The following is a 23,932-nucleotide window of genomic DNA, read 5'->3' on the forward strand; positions in this document are numbered from 1 at the left end:
TCCTGCAGCTCCTGTCAGCTCTCTCCTCCTCCGCGCCGTCCGGTCAGCTCTTCTGTCAGCTCCCAGTGTAAGTCTCGCGAGAGCCGCGGGACTTACACTGGGAGCTGACCGAGGTGCTGAACGGACCGGCGCGGAGGAGAAGGGAGCTGACAGGAGCTGCAGGACGGGTAAGTAACGCTCTCTCACAGCCCCCACAGCCCCCACAGCCCCAGTCTGAATTATGACAATGCAAATTGCCATAATACAGACTGTTGACTCGAGTATAAGCCGAGTTGGGGTTTTTCAGCACAAAAAATGTGCTGAAAAACTCGGCTTATACTCGAGTATATACGGTATATCACCATGTCACATTTTCATTTAATGAACATTTAGGGAATTAGCAGCAAAATAGCTTAGAATTGCTATCCAGTTGTGCTCAAAAGTTTGCATACCCTGGCAGAAATTGTGAAATTTTGGCATTGATTTTGAAAATATGACTGATCATGAAAACAAATGTCTTTCATTGAAGGATAGTTATCATACGAAGCCATTTATTATCACATAGTTGTTTGGTTCCTTTTTAAATCATAATTGATAACAGAAATTACCCAAATGGCCCTAATCAAAAGTTTACATACGCTTGAATGTTTGGCCTTGTTATAGACACACACAGGTTAAATGGCAATTCAAGGTTAATTTCCCACACCTGTGGCTTTTAAAATTGCAATTAGTGTCTTTGTATAAATAGTCAATGAGCTTGTTAGCTTTCACGTGGCTGCAATGAGCAGGCTAGATACTGAGCCATGGGGAGCAGAAAAGAACTGTCAAAATACCTGCACAACAAGGTAATGGAGCTTTATAAAGGTGTAAAAGAATATAAAAAAGATATCCAAAGTCTTGAAAATGCCAGTCAGTACTGTTCAATCACTTATTAAGAAGTGCAAAATTCAAGGATCTCTTGATACCAAGCCATGGTCAGGAAGACCAAGAAAGATTTCAGCCACAACTGCCAAAAGAATTGTTCGGGATACAAAGAAAACCCCTCAGGAGAAATACAGGCAGCTCTGACAAAAGATACTTGATCAAAAATGAGTTGCATGGTCGTGTTGCCAGAAAGAAGCATTTAATATGCCAATACCACAAAAATGCCCAGTTACAATATGCCTGACAACACCTTGACATACCTCACAGCTTCAGGAACACTGTAATTTGGTTTGACAAGAACAAAAGGCCTATAGTGTAAAGCAGGGCTGCCCAACAGGTAGATCCCCAGGTGTTGTAGAACTACAACTCCCTTGATGCTTTGCATGCCTTTAGAATGCATTTAGAATGACAAAGCATCATGCGAGTTGTAGTTCTACAACATCTGGCTGTTGGGCAGCCCTGGTGTAAAGAATACCATCCCCACTGTGAAGCATGATGGTGGCTTACTGATGTTTTGGAGGGGGGAGGGTGAGCTCTAAAGGCACGGGGAATCTTGTTAAAATTGATGGCAAGATGAATGCAGCATGTTATCAGAAAATACTGGCAGACAATTTGCATTCTTCTGCACGTAGGATGCGCGTCGGACGCTCTTGGACTTTCCGGCATGACAATGACCCCAAGCATAAGGCCAAGTTGACCATCTAGTAGTTGCAGCAGAAAAAGGTGAAGGTTCTGGAGTGGCCATCGCAGTCTCCTGACCTTAATATCATCGAGCCACTCTGGGGAAGTCTCAAACGTATGGTTCATACAAGACGACCAAAGACTTTGCATGACCCGGAGGCATTTTGCCAAGAAGAATAGGCAGCCATTCCATCTGCAAGAACTAGGGGCTGCATAGACAACTATTACAAAAGACTGCACGCTGTCATTGATGCCAAAGAGGGCAATACACTGTATTAAGAACTAAGGGCATGCAGACTTTTGAACCGGGGTCATTTCATTTTTTTCTTTACTGCCAAATTTTGCTTTATGATTGTGCCATTCTGTTATAACCTACAGTTAAATATGAATCCCATAAGAAATAAAAGAAATGCCTTTTGCTCACTCACTCATGTTTTCTTTAAAAATAGTACCTATATTACCAATTCTCCAACTTTTGAGAGTAACTGTAAAATGTGTAATGTTGAACTAACAGCATTATTTCCAGCAAAAACGTAATCAGATGTTCTTTTTAAAATATATATGTTTACCTTGGCACATATTTTGTACGGTGAGTTCATAGCCAGCTGGGCACTGCATTCGTTGAGTTGGATATTGAACCACAACAGGCTGTTGTACTTCAGGGGTATTAACAACTTCACCAAAGGATGATTGCCCCCCATTTGTTTGTGGCACTGAGGGTTCTGAGACTGAGGAATCATCCTGGCCATTATTAACCACTATCTGTGCTGTTCGTGGCAGACACAGGTACCCTCCATAATGATTGACACATTTCATCCCTCCTTTGCAGGCGTCCAGTACAATTTCACATTCATTAATATCTGTGAATAGGAATAATGTATGTTTAAATGATTCATGACGTGTATTCATAGGAAAATAAACAAAGAATGAATCTTGCCATTACCTACCTTTACATTGTTGTCTAAGTGGATCCCACTCGTATCCATCAGTACATTGCTGTATAGAAACAGAGATTCAATTTACTATGTGGCCTATTAAAACCAGCTGCAAGTAAAACATTTTTTGGAAACAAAATTACTTTACATTGCAATCTATTATGAGTCATGGAACTAGTATTAATTTTCTGTCGAGGGACGATTTATTGATACAACATCTTCAATTTTCATCTTCCATTAGTCAGTTTCTTTAAAATTAGCTTATAATTTTAACATAATTTATACGTATCTGAGTAACATAATCTTGCTGCTTTCTCCTTTTTTTCTTTTCTTATTTTATTTTTAAGGCACATTATTGTATTATATTCCCTTGATGAAATGAAAAAAAAAAATCTAAAAAATGTTCTACCAAATCTGGCACACAGATGTTGGTCACTGTTAGGTTTCAAGGTTCATAGCCCTTAAGGGAGCAATGTGAAGTTCAATGTATCAGCTGTTTTATTTCTGTAAGCTAATGTATATGTTCTCTGGTGTTGGGGATTTCTACAAAAGTATAGCGTGGAAATACTTATAGTAAATATTTTCCCTTCCCCCCCAACAGTTACTTTCATTCAACATTTGATAAAAGGATACTATAAAGATGCCAAAACACAATAAAATATGTTTAATGAAGCCATTCACAGTATCCTTTTATATCCACTATAACACGAGTCAACTAAAGGTTCTGCTCGTTTTAAAATGTATTAATTTTGCAAAGTTTGAGAAAAGACATTATTTGGTGACGTACATTAAAATATGAAACCTTGAAATCACACAGAGATGCTCATTTTTATTTTACTTGGAATTGCATGAGTTAATTTTTTTTTAATACTCATATTGAATTATACCAGTACGGTCAAAAAATAAAAATGGCGTTAAATATCTACATAGCGGTTATGGCCTTTTTAATAGCATTAAAAAGAAAGGTAATTTTCTCAAAAATTAAATAGATTTCATATAAAATGAATACATTTTTTAAAAGCATCATGCAATGCTTAGTCACTGGTTGGGATCTATGACGGAGAGCACGATTAGGTTACAGGTTACATTTTGGTTAAAAGGTTATGATTGAAAATTCGAAGTCAGAGTACGAGGAAGCAGCAATTTTATATAGCATGGGTTCCTCACTCCCTTATGGAAATTACTCTTCACCATGCAACCTATGGGTGCATCATGTTTTCCTCTGACTGGAACATTTGGGAAGAAGAGAATACAGAAATGTGTAATTAAAAGAATACTGTAGAAGTTTGCTGTATGTGTCTGGAGTCTGTCATATTTGAAACAGTTTATAAAAGAGATGATTTCAAGGGAGGTTTTCTTTTGGTTCTGTTAGTTCTGCCGATATAACACAAGTGGCAGGTGCACTGGGCTAGCACGCACCTGCTTTAACCCCTTTTAACCCCATAGTGACCAGACCATTTTTCAATTTTCTTACCGTTAAGTTAAGGAAAGCTGTCATTTTCCTCTTACTCATTTACTCATTTACTATACCCACACATATTACATACCGTTTTTCTCACCATTAAATGGTCTTTCTAAACATACCATTATTTTCATCATATCATATAATCTACTATAAATAAATTATAAAATATGATGATTTTTAAAAAAAATAAATTAAAACACACTTTTTCTAACTTTGACCCCCAAAATCTTTAGCGCATCTACAACCACCAAAAAACACCTGTGGTATTTCCAAACCATTTTTTTTTTCAAAATTAACGCAAGTTACATTGTAACACTGATATCTGTCAGGAATCCCTAAATAACCCTTCACATGTATATATTTTTTAAAAGAAGACAACCTAAGGTAATGAACTTGGGGTATTTTGACTCTTTTCATGCAACCATCTTACCACCAATCTATGCCAAATGTAAAAAATTTTTTAAACATTTTGACACACATAGCTATTTAAGAATACACGTACTGAGACATTTAAAGGTTACTGCCCAAGAACACCCCAATATGTGTTCAGCAATATCTCCTGAGTACAGTGATACCACCCATGTATAGATGTGTCGGGTTACCTTATGTGACCTTATGTGAAGGGTGCGCATTCCAGTTTTCCAACTTGAAATTTTCACAGCTGGTCATCATGCACCCATGTCCCATTTGGGACATTTTTTAATCCAGCCAATGTAATATACCCCCATCAAACCATATATTTTTGAAAAGCGGACACCCTAGGGTATTTCAAATGGTGGTATATTAACACTTTCCATGCACTAATTCTACCACCAGTGTTTGTCAACTTTTGGGTAGTTATTTTGCAATTCTTTCTCTTACATTGTACTTTAGGCATGGATTCTCAGTTCCTGTTATGTGCTACTGACAAAGAACACCCCAATATGTGTTCAGTAACATCTCCTGAGTACAGTTATACCACCTATGCATAGGTTTGTTGGGTTGTTTGGGGGTGCAATGCCAAACTACTGGCATGTGTTTTTCAAATTTGACGTATCTTCTTTGCCTATCATCTTTTTGGGGGCATTTTTACATATCCCAATTTTTTTTCTTGCCATGAACGTAATATGTTTGAAAAGTTGACACCCCAAGGTATTGTATATGGAGTGTTTTGATGCCTTTGATGAAACCGTTTTAGCCCCAAAAAATGGAGAAAATGTGTGATGGTAATTTTTACATTTTCCTTTTTACACACACATTTGTGTGTGATTTAGCAGAGCCTGGTGTTGGTTATTGCAAGAAAACACTCCAGGGTACTTTCTGCAAGGTCTCCTACACTCATGCCCCCATGCATAGGTTGAACTTGATCATTGAAATAGTCTGGTGCAGTAAAAGTAAAAATTATAAACTCAGGAACAGTAAAAGTAACCAAAAAAACGAAACAAAAAACTGAACGGCAAATGTAAAAAATAATCTTAAAAACTGACCAGTGTGAGATATTGCTTGAAGCAGTCCCCAATGCAGAGTCCAGGCTGTCCAGGGCAATCAGCAAAGGAAAATACATTGTCCTTTCTCTGCCCCCTCTTGAAAAAAGACTCTGCATCTTTTTTAAAGATTCTGCTTTGCCGCAGTAGGGGGGCATTTTAAAAATAAAGTGGGTAGCCCCAACTCTGCTCTCTCCAATCACCGCCTGGGGAGCAGATGCATCTTGTTACAAAATCCACTAAATGATCTGGAGCTGAAACTTTAAAAAAGTCAGTTTTCGGGGGCGTGGCCTGACCGTTCAGGAAAATGGACGTGTGAGCGATCGGCTCCGTGAGAGGACCCCAGAATACAGCGACTAACTCAGCGTCAAGAGAGATTTTTCCTATCTACAACAACTGCTTATTGCCAGGACACTATGGCACAACGCCTCACCAAAAAAAACAAAGCGAAAGAAGCACCTACCCTCCAAATCGCGGCTATGCCTTCACCGCCACGCCGAACGCAAGATGGCGCCGACAGGCCTACATCCCCGGGCTCCAGCTCCGGACGGAGCGACATTACCTCTCTCTCCCACAGAGAACTCCCAGCCACGGAATCGGCGATACAGAAAATGCTGAACGGCTTACAAACATCATTACGAGCAGACTTCGCCCAGCTGGCGAAAGAAATAAGAGCAGATGTTAAGGCTCTCGGAGATCGAACCGATTACCTCGAAAGTAAAACTGAAGAAATCATAACAGCACACAATAACGTGGTTGCAGCACATGATAAAATGGAGGCTAAAATTTCCACTATTCTTACCAAATTGGCGGACCACGAGGATAGAGACCGCCGTAATAATGTGCGCATTCGAGGGATACCAGACAACATCAACCCAGGAGAATTGGGCGACTATGTCCGTAATTTATTTAAGATTCTGGCTCCAGACCTTCCGGAATCTGCATTTTTACTGGACAGGACCCACAGGCTGCCTAGGCCTCGGCACCTCCCCACGACTGCACCAAGGGATACTATCACAAGAATCCACTATTATACCACTAAAGAAACCATAATGGCAGCTTCCAGGAAACACCCTGATCTCCCCGCTGAATACAGCAAGATACAACTGTTCACTGATCTTTCGGCATCCACATTAGCTGCAAGAAGAACTTTCATGCCGATTACCAGCGCACTGAGAGCGGTGGACATTCCCTACAAATGGGGCTTTCCTGCACGTCTCATCGTAAAAAGAAATGGCGCGGAGAGGCACATTGCCAACTTGGAAGATGGAAAAAGAGTCTTGATGGAATGGAATGTACCGTGGACAGGGGAAGATGCGACTACTACTGCCACCATCCAATCACCGAAGAAACTCACCCATGAATGGGACTTACATACCGCAGTTAAGTGACTGGCCCTTCTTTGCCTACATGAACAATTGCATTTTGGACATAGTCTAACGATCCCAAGGCAGACGAAACTGATGTTTGAGACCGGTAACCGGCACTTTTTGAAATGTATTCTTTATATGTTATTGTTTAATGGTTATAGGCAGGTTTTATAGAAAATACCACAGATCCAACGATAGGACTAGGGTTAATGTAATCTAAGGTTAAGGGGATTTTGTAAACGCGGTGGAATGGGTAACAATGACTATTTCCCCAAGTGTAAGCTAGGATCAGCCCAGTCACAGTTAATAAGGGTCAGCAGCACTGGGAAATATACTGCTTTCCCAACCAAGATACCAGAGACTAATGATGAACGGGTCACACTTTCACCTCACATGGTTCCACCCCGACCTCTCCACACAACGAGGGTTGCAACTACGAGTTCACACACGTGAACTAGGTGCACAGGTACCACCGGGCTGCTACTTGCTTCCCGAGGGCTCTTACATATGCACATATAACAAGGTGTTATATCTCACAGACGCCCTACGATACACACTTTCTAGCATATACATGGGCACTAATGACCCTCAGATGTTCGATGAGACTATAGAGGGTTTACAAACACACCGCAAATAGCTATAGCATTTATAATCCTATAGCAGTCGACCATCCTATCATGGATAGGGGCCCCCTCGACGACGACACAATACCCTCTCCACCATACAAACATTGTTACTAATGTGCTCTTCTCATTATATGGAGAACCACGTTACATAAGGTTTTTCTTTGTGATGCGAATATAGGTTTACTGTGCTAACCACAGAACAACATGTCACGTGGCAACATAGATTATAATTGATGTTAACTCTACACGAATTTAGAATAACGCCGCAAACGCAGATCCACTCTACGAGGCAACATAGCACTGCCCAAACCCATTACAGTAGTCATAACACTACTGGTGCCCAAAACAAAACAAAAAAAAACAATAAATAAAAAAAAAAAAAAAAAAAAAAAATCACATAATACATGCCTTAAGGATTTATGGAGACCAGCAGGAGAATTGACTATGTGCCATTGACAATCTCTCTCTCTACCAACCAGGGGACTCTCGGCCCCACAAGGGCTTCAGTGCCCAAAACGCTAGGACGACTAGGTCTTATGTTATAGACCTTTTCTTTGTATATAGTTACTTCTGTATTTTTTGTTATCCACCCCTATCAACCTCCCCCCCCCAAGGCGACTTACTATCGACAGAACTGGAGGGTTTCTGCCCCATATAAAAAAGTAATGTTCACACATATATACTACTTAGACGTTCAAAGAGGTGTACCCTGGATCCCCAACAAAACCACTATTAGATCTTGTATTGCGACCAATGTTATACCTAGACACCTAGATGGTAACGAACCGCGCCCGCGGCTCAAGCCTAGAGATCTCTTGCCAAGTCCAAATGACCCTTAACATTCTTTCAATAAACACTAAAGGCCTCAATTCACCCCACAAACGTCGCATGGCCTTGCTGGAAGCTAAAAATCAGAAAGCCCATGTAGCATTTTACCAAGAAACTCATTTCCAAACTTCCAATCAACCTAAATTCTCCTCGAAATATTTCCCTATAGGCTACCATTGTACATACAGAAAGAAAAAAAGAGGCGTTACTACCCTGATTAGCAAAGAAGTCTCATTTCAGATGATAAAAAAACTGAGTGACAAAAAAGGACGGTACCTCTTACTCCAATGCGTAATTAACAATGCTCACTACACCTTGGTTAACGTATACGGACCTCAGAATGACCACCATAACTTTCTAGACCGCATCCTGGCTTTAGCAAATGCCCACAAATTTGGGGACATCATAATTGGTGGAGACACTAATTTCATCCTTGACACAAATCTCGACACCACTTCCTCCTCTAAAATCTCACAAAAAACTGCGAAACAACGGGCTCGTTCCATTTCTCTCATAGAAAACACGCTACATTCGCATGGATACACCGATATCTGGAGAACATTACACCCACTAGATAAGGACTATACGCACCATTCCCTAGTTCATAATTCTTATTCTAGACTTGACCGCTTGATTATACCAGTATCAATCACAGCAAAAATGTCTAGCGCCAATATTGGCACTATCACATGGTCCAACCATGCCCCAATCACATTATCAGTCATACTACAACATCCCACGAGCGGAAACCGCACATGGAGGCTCAATGACACCCTCCTTAACGACCACAAACTTGTACAGCAAATCACAGATGATTTGACAACATACTTCGCCTTAAATGATACAGGAGAAACGGGAATAGAGACTTTATGGCAGGCCCATAAGGCGGTCCTTCGAGGACAATTTATTAAACACGCTAGTTACAACAAGAAACAACGGATGACGATGTACATTGATATACACAAAGAGTTAACTACACTCACCCGTACAAATAAACAATCGCCGTCACATGACATTACAAAACGGATCCTTGAACTACAGTCCAAACTGAAAGATATAGAAACAGCAAAAACGATATACCTATTAATGAAAATGAAACATACATTTTTTAAAGAGGGAAATAGGGCTGGGAAGATTTTGGCAACCCAACTTAAAGCCAGATCTCTGGCATCCAAAATAGCATTCCTAGACAAGGGGCAGGGAGGGAAAATTACTGATCCGCAAGAAATAGTGGAGGAATTTAGTAGCTATTACAGCGACTTATATAATTTAGTAAAGAACCCCGAATGCCATACCCCTACCCAAGCCGACATAGACACATTCCTGAACGATATTCACCCACATACTATTACACCTGAAGAAAGCCGCGAATTAATACAGCCCTTTACGGCGCATGAAATTATAAATGTCCTCAAACAACTACCTAAACACAAATCACCTGGTCCAGACGGGTTTACCAACCTCTACTACTATACCTTTAGAGACATTCTTGCGCCACACTTAACAAAACTGTTCAATCACTGTTTCCAAGGGGGGTCTATGCCCACAGCGATGCTTCAAGCCCACATTACTACCTTACCAAAGCCTGGGAAACCCCCAACCCAGTGCTCCAATTTTCGCCCAATATCCTTACTGAATTGTGACACAAAAATTTATGCTAAACTATTAGCGAATAGAATAAGCCCTATATTGACACGTGTAATACATAACAACCAGTCAGGCTTCATTAAAGGTAGACAAGGCTCTGATAATACTAGGAAAATACTTAATATACTATCACACATTTCAACCGAAAAAACAGAAAGCCTTTTATTGGCACTAGACGCTGAAAAAGCCTTTGATAGGCTGAACTGGACTTATATGACATCAGTTTTACACAAATACAAATTCCCACAAGAGATGACAAGGGGCATAATGGCGCTGTATACCACCCCAACAGCTCAAGTATACAATTCAGGATTCACTTCATCACCATTCAATCTTTCTAACGGTACCAGACAAGGCTGCCTGCTGTCTCCTCTTCTTTTCATCCTTGCACTAGAACCACTAGCGCTCAAGATTAGAAACGACACACACATCTCAGGGATACCCATAGGAAACTCTAACTTTAAAATGTCTATGTTTGCGGACGACATACTACTGACTATTAGCAACCCAGAAACGTCTCTGCCCCGCCTCATGTGCCTCCTACAGGATTATGGGAGGATATCATATTACAAACTCAACAACAATAAAACACAAGCACTTCCACTCCATATACCCACATCACGAGTTGATACCCTACGCCAGGCCCACAAATTTGACTGGAAACAGAACTGCATCACATATCTAGGAGTAAAGCTTGCATTGCACGCACACAACACCATATCACTAAATTATGGACCACTGCTGCGAACATGCACCTCTCTTATCCAAACTTGGAAAAATGTACACCTTTCATGGCTAGGTCGAATTAGTACTGTAAAAATGGTTCTGCTACCCAAAATTCTCTACATCTTTAGAATGTTACATCTCCAGGTACCGCCACACACTCTCAAGACCATACAATCCATATTGTCCAGATTTATCTGGAACAAAACAAAACCACGAATTCCTATTTCCTTGCTCCAACAGACACAATCTAAAGGGGGCCTAGGGGTACCTAAAATAGCCGCTTATTTCGAAGCTGCTGTTCTTGAATCTGCCATAAGGCTCCATGCGCCCAGACACTCATTCCAGTGGGCAGATATGGAATCAGACAAAACTCAACCACATGCTCTGTTACACTTAATGTGGATGCCCAAAACACTTCGCCCACCAAAAATATCCTTGTACCCCACCTCCATATTGATGCTGAAGTTCTGGGACAGGCTGTTGGCCACCGTATCCGAAAAGGGGAAATATTTGTTGCGGTTACCGGCCCGCCGAGCCTCACGGCCGTGCCCGACCGGCACGGCCACGCCGACAACACGAGCTTACCTGCTCGTCGGCGAGCCGGGAACCGCTCCTTCCGTTCTTCCGGGCATCACGCCCGAATCAAACATGGCGCCGACCACGTGGTCGCGCCTAAGAGTAGCTCCGCCCCCGAAAATTATACTAACGTGTGCGTGACGTCACGACGTCAACGCACACGCACGTTTTGGGGTCAGAGGTCGCCCTCTGACCAATCATAGCCTAGAGAGGGGTATTTAAACCCCTAGCTTTCCCCATTACTTTGCCATGTCGTGGTTTCAGTTTCCTGGTTTCCTGAAAGTGCTAATTCTGTGTTTCTGATTTCCTGGTATCCTGATCCTTGGCGTTTCCCTGGTTATTCTGATCTCTGGTTTCCCTGACTTGGCTTGTTTAATCGGTATTGAGTATTTTCTGGCTTCCTTGACCTCGGCTTTCCCTTTGACCATTCTCTGTCTCTAGCGTATTAGTCCGGCCATTCTAAGGTCCGGTTTACGCTCTATCCTATTATTTTCCTTTTCTTACTTATGTATATGTTTACATAGTTTCTGCGTGCTGGACCACATTACTAGTCGTGACAATATTGCGTAGATGCTCCTATAGAAGCATTGGCAGGTCTCACACCATGGCTATCATTAAAAACGTGGACCACATATGGCGTGAGATTCATCAAGGATCTATGTATACAGAATGAAATAAAAACGTTCCCCAACCTACAAATGCAATTTAACATACCCAACTCGTGTATATTCCAATATTTACAACAAAAAAGTATTATAAACACTCAAGTAACGCTTAGACAACAGACCACACCACAAAGCATCACAGACGCACTAGCGGTTATATCTAGCTGTCACTCAGCACCACTGAAATCCAAAACTCTATCATTGTGCTATAAGACTCTATTAGGCCAGAGTACCCCCCATACTTTTAATTATGTTCGACAATGGGAAAAAGAGGGATTACCCAACCTTCCAGACGAAAAATGGCTTAAAGCACTCAACGCCCTTAGAGGCCTCACCTCTTGTTTCTCCCATGTAGAAGCCCATAAGAAGGTGCTCTATAGATGGTACCTTACTCCACAAAGACTACACCAAATATACCCGAATTCAAACCCTGAATGCTGGAGATGCATGACAGAAATAGGTAACATGACACATATATGGTGGGACTGTAGAGGAATTAAACCACTGTGGAACCAAGTCGAGCAACTTCTACAGCGCACCCTTAATGTAACGACACCTTTAACACCTACCATAGCGCTCTTATTGCTCTTCCCTCCGCAATGGCCGAAAACAACTCAAAAGTTAGCCTCCTCGGTAATTTTAGCAGCGCGACGCTTAATAGCCCAACAGTGGAAAAGCACAAGGTGCCCCTCTCGAAAGGAATTACTAGACAGAGTAAATCAATATTACAAATACGAGCTACTTTCATCCGATTCTCATATGAAGAGAAAACAAACAGAACAAACTTGGCTACCATGGTTTGAGGGATTATATAGCGACGCCACACCAAATACTTTATTGGAGGATCAACAACACCCAACACCATAGGGCACCACAAGAAACACTGGGGCTTAGGTATAGTCTGCTAATTGGGCTAGAATTAGGGGCAGAACTACAGACGGTTCGGGTTACTCAGGTGCAAGATACTTAACTATATAAATGTATAAATGTTTCACATATCTACGTATGATGTATGCGTATCCAATGATATAACCTTGTTCTTTGATGCCTCACGATGTTGCACCACATGATGCAAATGGAAACATGCATTACTATGTCGCCAAATTGTACTCCCCCCCCCCCTCTTTTCCTTTCTGTACCCCTCCCACTTATGTTTTGATGTTTTGATTTTTTTTCTGGAAAATAAAAAACTTTAAATTTGAAAAAAAAAAAGTCAGTTTTCTTCCGGGGTTTGCTTGTTTGAACAACAAAAAAGTGTTGTGGGTTGCAATCTGCCAAGACTGCATAAAATTGGAGCACAGTGTTCATCCCATCAATCCTGAGCAGTCAGGCTTCTTCGATTAGCTTGAGGAGTAGATGCATACAATACAGTGTCTATCGTAGAAATCTATGGGAGAATCTTACGGCATATAGAGTTGTATGTCACCCACCTATAGGTCACTGCCAAGATTGCTATCATTTTGGGTAAAAATTCTTCATACTTTTATTTATTTGTTTACTTACTTTTTTATGCAATCATTCCAGCTGTTTATGAAGTGCTTGTTTTTTTTTATTACATAAGCTATATCAGGCTAATTACAGAATAAACCCAGTAAAAATAATGCAATTTTAATGAGTTTTAATGAGTGGCGTATTATGTAACTTGAGCAGAATTAACAAAGATGCTTTTTAAATACTTTCGCTTGAAAAATATCTGCATGAAAACTCTAAATAAACCCTATTTTAACTCTAAATGAAAACTTGTTTTTGTTATTACTTATAGTAAGAACATGTCCCTAGAGGTATACTTATCCAGTCATATGACTGCATGTTTCCGGACAATCTCTGTGAATAAGAACTGGCAAAGCTTTTACTATGCTTGACCTTTCTCATATTCATTGGGTAAACATATGGAAACTAGTTTTAAAAAAAGACAGGGAAAGGAGAAGGAAGGAAGGAGAGAGGAAGGAAAGGAGAAAGGAAAAAAGAGAAGTAAAAGAGGGAAAGGAAGGAAAGAAGAGGAGGAGACAAAATACATTGTATTTTATTCTCCTTTTTTCCTTGTGGGGAATACTTTGCCTGTATGATTGAAAGGAGAAAGTGCAGCCTCTGAATAAGCCACAATTAAATCTGATCCATTTCAAGCTATATGGTTAAATCTATAGTGGAAATAAACCATATTAATAATATGCCCCCTAAAATAAAGTGATCAAACAAGAGAAGGAGAAATTATAATGGCTACAAAAACAGATCCTAAAGCAGGTTCTAAAAAAGAAAAGAAAAATTATAAATCAGACAAAATATTGTCAATTTTTTTCCCCCACAAGCAGATATGCTAGGAAATCTCATATTCCAACTAAATACACAGAATGACCGAATTAAATCCTTAGAAAAAAAAGATGGAAGAGATAGAAGCAAAATCAGTGGAAATGGAGGATAGAGATAGATGCTGTAATATAAGGATTAGAGGCATTCCAGAACATGTGACGCAAAATGATTTGGAAAAATACTTAACAGAATTTCTCACATTCTTAGGATTACCCCCGAACAAAGAAGTTAACTTTTTAGAAAGATTTCATCGTGTTCCCACAGTTGTAAATCAAAATAATAATACTCCAAGAGATGTTCTGATATGCTGCCACGCTTTTAGATACAAAGATCAAATAATGAATGCAATGTTTGAACATTTTTTTAAAAGGATCCCCTTATGAACAATTAAAGGTTTTTCAAGATTTGTCGTTCCATACAAGATTCTTGTATTCATGAACCCCATATTAGTATAAGAAAGCTTTAATACCTCTCTTATAACCCCACGTGCCATTACAAAGGTGGGGATTTATCTACTAAACAGCAGTGGCTGGTTACTATAACTCCAAACCGTAGGGATATTGCCTTCCAAATAATGAGTTACTTGGTCCCAAGGGGTTTGAACATCTTAATATTCCCCCTACTCCTACTTGTGGGAGCTACTTATTAAATGGGGTGACCTAATGGGGTATTAAATTAGTCATTAGGGACCACAGCAAAAATAAATCCAAGTCTGGTAGACCCAGCCCCGACTTGTAGCCACAGGTAGGGACAGACCACCATCTGACTGACCCGACCCCCCCACAGGGAACAGGACAGATAGGACCAGACGCAGGGACACACACTGCTCAGAATGGACGGTACACAACCATGTAAAGGAACACTGTATTGACCAATCGGCCGCCTAAGATTGACGCTTGTGCCACCTCTAGCAAAGCAGCCTTCCCCGACTCCCACCCCACCCTCACCCTTCCCCTGCCCAGCTGCTTAGGCCGCCCCCTCCCTTCCCCAACCCTCCCTGCCCCTGCGGAGCTACGCGCCCTGGCTATGCATGCCTAGAGTTCTGTGACACCCGGCCTGGGAAGGAAAGTAATACCAACTGGGAAACATTAGAGCATAAACACGCCACCAGCCAACCCCAACCAGATGGGGAGGGTAGAGAGAAAACCCTGGCTAGCTGGGGCTGCAAATCCTTCAGCACCCCCAACAGCAGTAGAGGCAATACTATAGTAAAATATATCGTAGGTATATAGATGACCTTATATTTATATGGAAAGGCAGTAAAGATGATTTGGATATGTTTTTACATAGTCTTAACCAAAACAACTGGGGTATCAAACTAACTAGCACATATAGTACTACAAAAATAGAGTATTTGGACTTGGAAATATATATTGAAAATAATGAAATAAAAACAAAAAATGTCTTTAAAAACGTTGATGCAAACAACTATGTGTTATATAATAGCGGACATTATACTCCATGGTTAAACGATATCCCTAAAAGGTCAATTGAATAGGATTAGACGAAACTGCACTGATACAGAAAATTTTAAACAACAGACACAAATTGTAAAGAGACGCTTTTTAGACAAAAGGTATCCGGAAGATTTGGTAAATAGGGCATATGATGAACCAGTTATTTTAGAACAAGATGATTTAATTGAGAGAAAGGAAGTTCAGACAAAAGATGATAAAAATGAACTAAGTAATGTGCCATTAGTGTTTGATTTTAGCATTGCACATAAAGACGTTAAAAAGTTAATTAATAAACATTGGCACCTACTAAAGGAAGATACAGAGTTGGCCAAAATCCTACCGCAAAAACCCTTTATAACGTTTAGAGGTGCCCCTAACTTTAATCTTATTTTAACTCAAAACCAACCTAAGAAAGTTACACAAACATTTGTATGAATGACAAAAAAGGTTTTTATTTTTGTGGTAAATGTACTGGATGTAAATATAGTAAAAATAAATCTTTGAAGGGTATAGGTAAATTTAAAGCCCATATAATGGTAATGAATTTAATATTGATGATTTTATTACTTGTTTAATGAGGAATGTTATTTATCTTTTAATATGTCCGTGTGGACAACAGTATGTGGGACGCACTATACGCCCACTTCACAAGCGAATAGGGGAGCATGTTAACAATATTTTAAGAGGAATTACCCAACACAGTGTCTCAGCACATTTTAAATCAAAACATAATATGGACCCCAGAGGTTTGATGGTTTTAGGAATACAAATAGTAAATAAATCTCATAGAGGGGGAGACCATGTGTCAAAAATAGGCAAAGAGGAAATTACATGGGTACACAGATTAAAAACCTTGGAACCACGTGGTCTGAATAAAGAGTTTAATCTTTTAAATTGTTTCAAATTTTTTCTATATTTTTTTTATGTATGTTTTTAATAATATACTCCTTATTTTAACAAATATATCCCCCCTTTTTAAATCCAAATACCCCTTTGTATATCTAAATATCCTTTTTATATCCAAATATAATTTTCCATGTTTATGAACTATTTTTAACTATTAGTATTTTTATAAACTTTGTTTTAAGTATTATGCAGACTAACTTCTCTTTTATTCCATTTTTTGTCTCCTCTTGAAATATAGGTATATTAGTTTAATAAGGTTTTATGTATATATTTTATATCAAGTGGAAAATGTCTTGTATATCATATCATAGCTGTATTTCTAATCTGGGTTTATGTAAACATGTTTTTATTTTGATTTGTAACTAATAATGGAATTGTAATAGTAATCTTTTAACTTTGCCTTTTTAGTAGTTTAGATGATAATCCCCATTACTTAGACCGCATATGTCTGCACTCATGGAACGCTCGCTCCATTTGTAGTAATATCAAATCTACAGCTATACATGACCTCATCATCTCTAACTCACTCACAATACTGGCACTCACTGAAACCTGGCTGTCCCCATCCAATACCGCTACTCCTGCTTCTTTATGTTTCGGTGGTCTACAGTTCTCCCATACTCCTAGACTCGACTGTAAAGGAGGTGGTGTAGGCATCCTTCTCTCCCCTCAATGTACCTTTCATCCTATCCTCCCTGCCCCTGGCCTATCCTTTACTGCCTTTGAAGTTCACACTGTACGCCTTTTTAAGCCCACTCCTTTAAGAATTGCCATCATCTATCGCCCCCCACGGTCACCCTAAACTATTTATTGAACACTTTTCCTTCAGGTTACCCCACTTTCTTTCCTCTAGCACTCCCTCTCTCATACTTGGGGACTTCAATATCCCTATCAACAAGCTCAACTGCCCTGATGCCTCTAGTCTGCTCTCTGTAACCTCCTCCTTTGGACTCACACAGATTTCTTCCTCAGCAACTCCCACTGCAGGAAACACTCTTGACCTCATCTTCACCAATCTCTGTACCACCTCTGATCTCTCCACTGTTCCATTTCCTTTGTCTAACCACCATTTGCTAACATTTAACATTCAACAGGAGTTTGTTGGTGAACTGGTGGACTGTGGCTGGTATTAGTTAATGCCAAGTGGGGAAAAAAAGCAGGTTTAAATCTTTTGTATATTGTATATTATTTTTATCAACTTTTACCCTTTTTAATTTGTTTTTCTCCCTGCTGTTTTGATTTATTTACATTTTTTTTTAACTTTTTTCCCCTTTTCATATATATATATTTTTTTCTTTGCTGGATATATTTAAACTTTGACCCTTTTTTTATTTTTTTTAATTTTTTTTTCTTCTATATTTTCTCCTAGCTGATTTTATTTAAAAGTTTTCCCTCCTTTTTTTTTTTTTCCCTGTCTTGTTGTTTCTATTCCCCTCCTTGTGGGTGCTGCTGCTGCTGAGCTAATTAGGGGGAGTGCCCCTTAATTTCCAACTGTGTGGGATTTGTATTGCCAATATAAACCCACTACTGACTCACAGAGCTTGCTCACTGGAGTTGCTTGAAAGTAGTCTCTTTTAAGTAGGAGTTAAAACAACAGGAGTTGAAATCAAGAGGGTAAATATTGTTTTTGCTCACTTGTGTTATTTGGTAACTGGGGATGAGTGCTAGCAAGATTACAAGTTTTACTCAGTGTACATCCTGCTGCATGTATGCATGCCTGGATAAATCTGTCCAGGGTCCATTCCTCTGTGGTGGGTGTGAGCGAGTGGCTTTTCTGGAAGCTCAGATTGGAGATCTGGAGAGGTAAATTGCAACACTGAGGGAGATTGATAATCTTGAGAGGAGTCTGCTGCTCACTGAGCAGAGTTTAGTGGGTGCAGGTAGTAGAGTGGGAGGAGATGAGACAGATGGAGAACAGGCACATAGCTGGGTAACAGTGGGGCGAGGAAGCAGAGGGGGAGGGAAGAGGAAAGGTTTAGCTAGTCCTGATCTAGTGCAGCCTAACAGATTTGCCCGTTTGAGTGAAGATGTTGGGTGCATCAGCTCAGGAGTAGCTGTACTGCAGGAAGCTGTTCCTTCTAACAGCCATGGGAACAGCCCCTCTAGTACGGGTGGGGTTGAGAGGGTAATGAAGTCTAGACAGGTTGTGGTGGTAGGGGACTCTATTATTAAGAGAGTAGATAGGGTAATCTGCCACTCTGATCGACTCAACCGGACAGTTTGCTGTCTCCCGGGTGCTCGGGTCCGGCATGTTGCCGACAGAGTGGAGGGATTATTGGGAGGGGCTGGGGATGACCCAGCTGTCATGGTCCATATGGGTACCAATGACAAAGTCAGAGGAAAATGGAAGGTCCTAAAGAGTGAGTTCAGGGATCTAGGAAGTAAGCTTAAGAAAAGGACCTCCAAGGTAATATTTTCAGAAATATTACCTGTGCCACGCGCTACAGCAGAAAGGCAGCGGGAGATTAGAGAGGTCAATGCGTGGCTGAAGTCTTGGTGCAGGAAAGAGGGTTTGGGGTTTTTAGAGCACTGGGCCGATTTTGCGCTTGGGTACAACCTGTATAGTCGTGATGGATTGCACCTAAACGGAAGAGGGTCTACTGTGCTGGGGGATAGGATGGCTAGAAGGTTGGAGGAGATTTTAAACTAGTAGTAGGGGGGGGAGGCTCAAAGCAATCTAGAAAATGGAGATAGGATAGAAATGAGATGGGCCTTAGCTCAGAACAATGGGGGTGGAGATGGGGGGAGGGGGAAGCTCAGAACAGAGGAGGTATGTAATATTGATTCACAAAAAGTACAAATGACTCATGGTAATATTAAATGTATGCTTACGAATGCAAGGAGCCTATATAACAAAATGGGGGAACTAGAGGCAATAGCATACACTAAACAATACGATATAATAGGCATAACAGAAACATGGTGGGATGAGACACATGACTGGGCAGTTAACTTAAATGGGTACACATTATTTAGGAGGGATAGGAAAAACAAGAAGGGTGGTGGGGTATGTTTGTATGTCAGCCATGAGTTCAAGTCAAATCTTAGGCATGTGGAGTGTGACGAGGAAAATGTGGAAGCTTTATGGGTAGATATCTGCTTGGGGCAAACAAAGGGAAATACGTTATTGGTTGGGATATGTTATAAACCACCAAATGTAAATATTAATGAGGAAGAACTGCTGTTAGAGCAAATTGGTGAAGCTGCAAATCGGGGGAACACATTAATTATTGGAGATTTTAATTACCCGGACATAAATTGGGATAGAGGGACTAGTACTTCAGCTAGGGGAATCCGTTTTTTTTGAATGTGTTAAATGACACCTTTATGTCACAACTGGTACAAGGACCAACTAGAAAGGATGCTTGTCTGGATCTTGTTATAACAAACAATGTTAATCTTTTAACCAACATTCAAGTAGGGGAGCATTTTGGAAATAGTGATCACAATATGGTAACTTTTGAAATAAACTCAAAAAAGCAAAAGCATGTGGGGTATATTAAAACGTATAATTTTAAAAAAGCCAATTTTAATAAGATTAGGGCAGCTCTACAACATATCGACTGGCATAAACGCCTTAGTGATAAAAACACTGAGGAAAAATGGAAACTATTCAAACAAATATTAGAAGGGTACATTTCACAGTATGTACCATTGGGTAATAAATATAAAAGTAACAAATTAAAACCAATGTGGCTTAGTAGAGAAGTAAAACAAGAGATTAAAAATAAAAAAAGGGCTTTTAAAGCATTTAAATCAGACCAATCAGATGCATCCTATATAAGATATAAGGAAGCCAATAATACTTGCAAAAAGGCAATTAAAGTGGCTAAACTAGAAAATGAGAAATTGATAGCCAAAGAATGCAAAACCAACCCCAAACATTTTTTCAAGTACATTAATTCTAAAAAAAAAACAAAAAATGAAAGTGTAGGTACACTGAAAACAGAGATGGGTCTGTTAGTCAATGAAGACCAGGAAAACGCAGAAATTTTAAATAGCTATTTTTCTTCGGTATATATTAATGAGGATCCTATGGCAAGAGATATGCATATGATTGCTGCAACAAACTTGCAGATAACTTGTGATTGGATAACTCGAGACAAGGTGCTACAGCTATTAAAGAAAATTAATAAAATTAATGTAAATAAAGCTCCGGGGCCTGACGGTATCCACCCAAGAGTACTTAAGGAGCTAAGTGGGAAAATAAGTGAACCTCTGTATTTAATTTTTCAAGATTCTTTTGTTTCAGGTATTGTACCGGAGGATTGGAGGAAGGCAGATGTTGTTCCTATATTTAAAAAGGGTTCAAAATCCTTGCCTGGAAATTATAGACCTGTGAGCTTAACTTCTGTGACTGGGAAATTATTTGAACGGCTATTAAGGGATAATATTTAGGAATTCATTGGGAAGAACTGTGTTATTAGCAATAATCAGCATGGTTTTATGAAACATAGGTCATGTCAAACTAACCTAATTGCATTCTACGAAGAAGTAAGTAGAAATATAGATCAGGGTGTTGCAGTGGATGTGATCTACTTGGATTTTGCCAAGGCATTTGATACGGTTCCTCACAATAGGTTAGTCTTCAAACTAAAAGAAATTGGTCTAGATGAATATTCTTGTTCTTGGGTAGAACATTGGCTTAAGGATAGAGTACAGCGAGTTGTCATAAATGGTAAATTTTCAAGCTGGACAAAAGTGGTAAGTGGTGTCCCTCAGGGTTCTGTTTTGGGACCGCTTCTATTTAACATATTTATAAATGATCTTGAAATGGGCATTGAAAGCCATGTATCAGTGTTTGCAGATGACACAAAACTTTGTAAAGTAATAAAATGTGAGCAGGATATTGCCTTGCTGCAGAGGGATTTGGATAGATTGGGGGACTGGGCACTAAAATGGCAGATGAAATTTAACGTAGAAAAATGCAAAGTTATGCACTTCGGGGTTAAGAATGTACAAGCAATTTACACCCTAAATGGTAGTGAACTAGTGATAACCACACACGAGAAGGATTTGGGAATTGTTATAGACAACAAATTAGGTAGCAATATGCAATGTCAATCTGCCGTTGCTAAGGCCAGTAAGGTTTTGTCATGTATAAATAGGGGCATAAATTCTCGAGATGAAAATATTATTTTGCCTCTTTATAAATCGCTGGTAAGACCACACCTTGAATTTGCTGTGCAATTTTGTGCACCTGTTCTAAAGAAGGATATCATGGCACTGGAGAGAGTGCAGAGACGAGCTACAAGATTGATAAAAGGAATGGAGCATTTTAGTTATGAAGAAAGGTTAAAAAATGTAAATCTCTTCAGTTTGGAAAAACGGCGCCTTAGAGGGGATATGATAACATTATACAAATATATTCGGGGCCAGTACAAACCATTATCTGGAAATCTATTCATAAACAGGGCTATACATAGGACACGAGGTCACACATTTAGGCTTGAAGAAAGGAGATTTCATCTAAGGCAAAGAAAAGGTTTTTTTTACAGTAAGAGCAATAAGGATATGGAATTCATTGACGGAAGAGGTGGTTTTGTCAGAGTCTATACAGATGTTTAAATTGCAATTGGATAAATACTTGCAAAAACATAACATACAGGGATACAATTTCTAATTAGTGTGGTAATAGCTGCTTGATCCAAGGAGACATCTGACTGCTATTTTGGGGTCAAGAAGGAATTTTTTCCTAGTTTGTTGCAAAATTGGAAGCGCTTCAGACTGGGTTTTTTGCCTTCTTTTGGATCAACAGCAAAAGCATATATGAGGAAGGCTGAACTTGATGGACGCAAGTCTCTTTTCAGCTATGCAACTATGTAACTATGTAACATCTGCATACCCCATACCAAAATTTCACCACCATCAACTCTCCAACCTCACAGAAACCTCAACTCCCTCGATCTCCAGCACTTCTCCACCAAACTCCAAGCACTCCTTTTACCCATCTCAAATCTCAACTGCCCTAACTCTGCAACCTCACTCTACAACTCACTCTCTCCTCTCAACTTGACATCATGGTACCTCCTACAGTTAAACGCAGCAAGCGGTCCCAACTACAACCCTGGCACACTAAGCTGACCCGTTACCTCCAAAAATGCTCCAGAACTGCTTAACGCTGCTGGAGAAAGTCTCACTCTGCATCTGACTTTGTCCACTATAAATTTATGCTGCGCTCCTACAGCATGGCTCTTTCCTCTGCAAAAGTAAACTACTTCAACACCCTCATAAGCACACTGTCCCATCAACCCAAACACTTGTTTCACACGTTTGATGCTCTTCTTCACCCTGTGACTCCCCCTCCTTCCACCACCTTGTCCGCCACAAACTTTGCATCTCATTGCACTGAGAAGATCGCTACAATCTGGAAAGAGATCTCTAATCTCTCTCCTACCCCTATCATTACATCACCCAACCCCACTCCCCCTGCCATCCTATGCACATTTGCACCTGCTACAGCACAAGAGGTTTCTGCTCTGCTCCTGTCCTCCCGCCCCACCACTTGCTCCCTCGATCCTATTCCCTCGCATCTCATCCGCACTTTGTCTCCCTCTCTTGCTCTTCCTCTCGCTAGCATTTTCAATATCTCCCTTTCCTCTGGCACATTTCCCTCACCCTTCAAACATGCAACCGTAACCCCGATTCTGAAAAAGCCCAACCTTCATCCCAACTCCCCATCCAACTACCGCCCTATCTCGCTACTGCCATATGCCTCCAAGATCCTTGAGAGAGTTGTGTACGTCAGATTGATGGACTTTCTCGAATCCAACTCTCTGCTTGACCCCCTTCAGTCTGGATTCTGCGCTGGTCACTCTGTCGAAACTGCTGTGACCAAAGTATCCAACTACTTATTTGCTGCTAAATCTCACGGCCAAATACTCTATCCTAATCCTCCTTGATCTTTCTGCCGCCTTTGACACTGTTGATCATCAACAGCTTCTTCACATTCTTCGTAACTTTGGTCTACGGGATACTTCTCTCTCCTGGTGCTCCTCCTACCTCTCCCAGCGCTCTTCCAGTGTTTATTTCTCTGGTTCTGCCTCTTCTCCCCAACCCCTCTCTGTCGGCGTCCCCCAAGGTTCTGTCCTCGGCCCTCTATTGTTCTCTATCTATACTGCCTCCCTTGGGAAACTCATCAGCTCCTTTGGCTTCCAATATCATTTATATGCAGATGACACACAAATCCCACCTTGACTCGTGTTTCTGACTGCCTCTCTGCTATTTCCAACTGAATGGCTGCTCACTTCCTTAAACTCAACCTGTCCAAAACAGGACTTCTAGTTTTTCCTCCCTCAAGTGCTGCTACTCCTGTGTCTGTCTCCATCCAAGTCAACGGCGCTACTATCACCTCTACCTCACAGGCTCGCTGCCTAG

The 23,932-nt window shown here is 40.4% G+C and overlaps 1 protein-coding gene across 1 annotated transcript in view; it reads right to left on the minus strand.

Annotated features, from left to right (window-relative positions):
• EFEMP1 (EGF containing fibulin extracellular matrix protein 1) overlaps window positions 1-23,932 on the minus strand; it is a 97,768-nt gene that overhangs the window by 36,083 nt on the left and 37,753 nt on the right. The window contains exons 3-4 of the mRNA XM_063443732.1: window positions 2,532-2,580; window positions 2,154-2,444 (exon numbers count right to left, since the gene is read on the minus strand). Coding sequence (XP_063299802.1) covers window positions 2,154-2,444; window positions 2,532-2,580 — 340 coding nt within the window. The remainder of the gene's footprint in view (window positions 1-2,153; window positions 2,445-2,531; window positions 2,581-23,932) is intronic.

The sequence above is a fragment of the Pelobates fuscus genome, chromosome 2, assembly GCF_036172605.1.
Source record: "Pelobates fuscus isolate aPelFus1 chromosome 2, aPelFus1.pri, whole genome shotgun sequence".
In the NCBI taxonomy this organism is placed as follows: domain Eukaryota; kingdom Metazoa; phylum Chordata; class Amphibia; order Anura; family Pelobatidae; genus Pelobates; species Pelobates fuscus.